Genomic DNA, 4555 nt, shown 5'->3' with positions numbered 1-4555 from the left:
ACTGGATGCGGCGCGACACGACAAATCCCGACAGTAAACTGATGCCTCGTTCTATTTATGACGTGCTGACACAAAGTTCAAATGATTTTCAATGGTCGCTTTCTCGCGTCCTGTTGCGGCGCGGACACGGTGTCAGCATAGTTTGTCAGTACAGTCAGTAACGCAAGAGATTGAAAAGTTAGTATCTTTCTGCAGTTCAATAGACGGCAGTGCGGTGGTGGCTTGAATCTGTTGAATAGTGATTTAACGCTACGTTATCATCTAGTTGATGAGACTCAATGCTATAAAGTTAATAATGTCCCCGTCTTTTACGCGGTGGGCAAGTGACGTAACCGGTGTTGCGGCTTAACACCGGTATCACCGTCAGCACCGTCTATCGCGGCAAGTCTAATATAAATATATATATATATATAAAATATGTTTATGTATATAATGTATTCTATATACAGTACCAGTCAAAAGTTTGGACATACAAATGGGAAGTATGTCTAAACTTTAGACTGGTACTGAACTATAATATACACAAAGAATATCGGCCGATATACCGATATCGTAGTTTTTTTACTCCCTAATATCGGTATCGGCATTGGCCCCCAAAAACCCATATCGGTCTGGCTCTACAAATAACTTTCATTTGCCTTAGGCTGTTGTGATCTGGCATGTTTGACTGATCATGTGGGTTTAGTTTGAAGTCCTGATGTTATTCCAGGCGATCAGTGCCATGCAGTTTGGACTAACACTTGCTTGAACACAAACCCAGTGTTAATTCATACCGGTACCTGGTTGCCTCTCCTCAGGAGGCCGGAAACGGCGTCGGCGGCTGCGATTGCGCCGCTGTGGTTTAGCTTCAGCATCATCTACAAGAGACCGGTGGAAAGCCTGACCTTAAATACTGACAGCCATTTTGGAAAAAGCCATTCGAGCTGGTCGCAGTTTGTGGAATTTCTCTTAATGTTATTATTCCCAACTAAAAGAAGTCAATAAAAATCTATGAACATTTGAATCTGCAACTAAATATTAAGGCTGGGCGATTTTTCAGATTTTATCGATTAATTCGAATGTAATGTTTTGCTACGATTTTATTTTTTAGAAATCGAGGAATCGCGATTTTGAATTGGAATATTATCAAAGTGTCTAATTCTAACGTTTGGTAATATTTCTATGAGAAATATTACAGTAAAGAGAAAAGAACGATCTGACTGCATGTTGGCACACGTGATTAACCGCTCACGTGTGACGCGCTCATATCGCTAGGCGCCATTCACACAGAATGTGCTTTTGTGTTGACAAAGATGCGACGCGGGCAGTGGAATAGGAAAAACATGCAAGAAGATGGGAGTGAACTTCTTTTAACTTGAGTGCCGCGGTTTTAGACTGCCGTTTCATGCATGAGGCACTGCAAGAGATGTGAGCTCAACAGTCAAACACATCCATGTTTACATGGAAAAGCAGTGCAAGCGAATAAAAAAAAAACCTTTAAAGAACTACTACTGTATGTCTGATATTTTATGTTTGCATCATGGGGACAGGCTGAAAGCTGCTGTTGTTTTTACAGAACATTTATAGTTAATAATAGTCTACTTGTGTTATACCTTCAGTCATTCTGAATTTGAATTAGATTTGTTTAAAGCATTTTCCTCGTATTATTTCTGCACATATAATATGTAAGACAAGTTTCTACAAGATGTAGTTGTAGTTCATGCATCTTTTCTGCAAAGATACTTAAGTGATTTGTTTAACATTTACATCATGTTGACAACTTCATGTGTGCTGCACTTGGAATAGAATTTTCTTTAACTATAGGGTTAATAAAGAAAAAGTTACTTGAATCATGTTGTAGTTACATTTTCAAGTTGACTAGTTAAAAATCGTTAAAAAAATTGAGAATCGGTCAAACATTCTGAAAAAAAAAAAAAAGAGAGATTTTAATCTTTTGCCATATCGCCCAGCCCTACTATATATTGTTAAATATTTTGCGCAATCATTGTAAAAATAATTTTTTTTTATAAATAAATGTTTTGATGAATAGAAAGTCACTTGTGTTATGATGAGGAGAGAATGTGTTCCTGCAGAATATTCTACCTCTTCGCTGTTGACACTATGTAGATTGTTCAGTTTGTACTTTTTTCTGTACTATTATTTATAATTTGATGATTATAAATAAACCTCAAACAGCTACAATTTGTGTACTGTATTTGTTTCTAGACTTTATTTTAGACCGTAAGTATCCTGCAGCTTTTGTGCTCACCGAGGCCGTTCTCGCTGAGGGAGGCGTTGTCGGACTCGCTCATGCCGTCCATGACTGTGGTGTCTTCATCTGTGCGGCGACGACGGGAGCGTTTGCGACGGTTGGTGTTCATCTGGGAGTCACTGGCATCCGTGTCTGCCGTCTGATCCGTCTCGGTGTTGTCCAACAGACTGTATGGGTTTCTATCTGGATCTTTCAGGACTGACATGAAAGACAAGAACTAAAATAAGTATTTACTGGGCAATGCAACATGCAAGAACAAAAAAAAATAAAAATACAGAGCAACTAGATTTTAAAACATTTTTGAAAGTGCTTGCCTGTGTAAAACTTATATTTTTTTTAATAATTTCGTAAATTTGATTTTAAAATACAGATGCTATCAAATACTAAATATGTTTCATTTTGATAAAACTATTTTATTTTACAAAAATGCATAAATATAAAATACTGCTTTGAAACGATAAAATAGACTATATACTCATCCAATATACACAGACATATTCAAGCATTACAAAGCCCCATTCATCACGTGGAAAAATAAAAGGTTACCGTGGCTACAAACGAAGAATTCGTTCTCTCAACTTATCAATTTCTAGAAACTTTTTATATTAACATGTTTCTTCAATTTAGTTAAATTGTTACCACAACATAACTTGTTCCCTCTTTTAAGGTAAATCGTGGCTATGTTGTACTATTTTTAGATCCACAATAAACTAACTAAAATGAGGGACTACATATTTAAATCATGGCCATAAGTCATATTTTTTTCTTCTCCATGAAACATAAATCTTAGGGGCTTATGATTTCTGCGATGCCAAAAAATGCAGTTGTAAAGTCTTCAATACAACCCTGTAAAATATTTTTCTTTTTTACCTTGAAGAAATAAAAGACCGAAGTATATTACTATAGTACAGTAAATACTATAGTGAAATAGTACAGTCTCAATCATTTTTTTAAACATTTAGGAATATCACACAATTTTTCATTCATGTTTTAATTTAAACACTAAACCTCTTGCCGCAAAAAAAAAAAAAAGATTTACAAATTCTTTTGATTACCACTGATTTTGATAATACCGTATTGGCCCGAATATAAGACGACCGCGTTTTTTCAGATGTATTTCCAAGAAAAAAACATCGTCTTATATTCGGGACAATACGGTACATTTGTATTGAATTTTGAAACAGAATTTAAAGAAATAAAACAATTCAATTTCTCAAAAAATTAAAATTTCATATAGCATTTAAATCAGTCAATTATTAAATAGTTTAAAGAAATGTTTCGATTAGACATGGTCTCTGATTGTTAGAATTTAACAAAACCATTAAAATGGAGTCCAGAATAAAATAAACAGAGACCGCAAAACTTAGGAGGAAAATAACATGGAATTTGGGACAAAATAAAACAGATTTCATAAAGCCCTAAAATCTGTGCTGGTGAATAAAACGTGTTCCCGATAAAGGGCTGAAGGGAGCCAGGATACCCGAGCTAATGGAGTTGGATGCCCCTCTTCCTGAGCCGCGGCCTCTGCCCCCGGGTCCTCGGCCCTCTCCCGCTCTCCTCCTGCTGTCCCTCTGCGATCTGGGGTTGCGCTCGGGCTCCTCTCCTGCCATGGACCAGTCGCTCAGCTCTTCCTTGCGCTCAGAGTCGGTCTCCGAGGTGTACGAGTGCCCGGAGTTAGTGCCTGTGCAGGAAAAATATTTTATATACAATGCCATATACATTAGTGGTCAACCGATATATCGGCCGATATTTTACATTTTTTAATTATCGGCAAAATGCTTTTTCCTGATTGGCTGATATGTCATAAACGGATATGTCATAATATGGAAGAATAGTCAGGGCAATTTTCAAAAGGAATTGCAAATTGTATTTTCAACTGCACTGGACGCATAAATTGTGACATAACCTTTACGCAATTGCAAATCTTGCATTACCGTCTGCGTTTGCATTTTTGCTCGAATGCCCTGAATGTTCCCAGTTTTTTTTTTATTTATTTATTTTTAAATGGCACTCAGAGCTCTTATTCTCAGAGGTTCACACAAAGCGACAGATTTGAAACCAGAAGCCCTACCGTAGCCGGACGTGTACCCGGGCCCCCGGCGGCCGCGGCCCCTGCTGGTGTAGAAGCGGTTGATATGGGTGTTGGATGTGCTCTCTTCAGTGGTGTAGCCCTTGTCCTTATCGGCGGGTCGGTTTGGGACGGGCCTGTAGCCCATCCCGATCTGACGCAGCTGCTCGTCAATCTGCAGCCGCTCCAGTCGCAGCTGTTCCACCTCCTGCGCAACACAAACAAGCGCTTGAGTT

General features: G+C 38.1%; 1 protein-coding gene across 1 annotated transcript in view; it reads right to left on the bottom strand.

Moving 5' to 3' along the window:
* The window catches only part of LOC107747922 (fragile X mental retardation syndrome-related protein 1-like), a 16474-nt gene that overhangs the window by 3982 nt on the left and 7937 nt on the right, over positions 1 to 4555 (bottom strand). The window contains 4 exon segments of the mRNA XM_016562534.1: positions 780 to 857; positions 2249 to 2449; positions 3732 to 3932; positions 4323 to 4555. The exon segment at positions 4323 to 4555 is cut by the window's right edge and continues 37 nt beyond it. Of these exon segments, the coding sequence (XP_016418020.1) occupies positions 780 to 857; positions 2249 to 2449; positions 3732 to 3932; positions 4323 to 4555 (713 nt within the window).

Source organism: Sinocyclocheilus rhinocerous, unplaced genomic scaffold (genome assembly GCF_001515625.1).
Source record: "Sinocyclocheilus rhinocerous isolate Xijiao unplaced genomic scaffold, SAMN03320098_v1.1 scaffold1191, whole genome shotgun sequence".
Lineage (NCBI taxonomy): Eukaryota > Metazoa > Chordata > Actinopteri > Cypriniformes > Cyprinidae > Sinocyclocheilus > Sinocyclocheilus rhinocerous.
The sequence above is the reverse complement of the archived record's forward strand: the minus strand, read 5'-3'. Positions and strand labels throughout refer to the sequence as shown.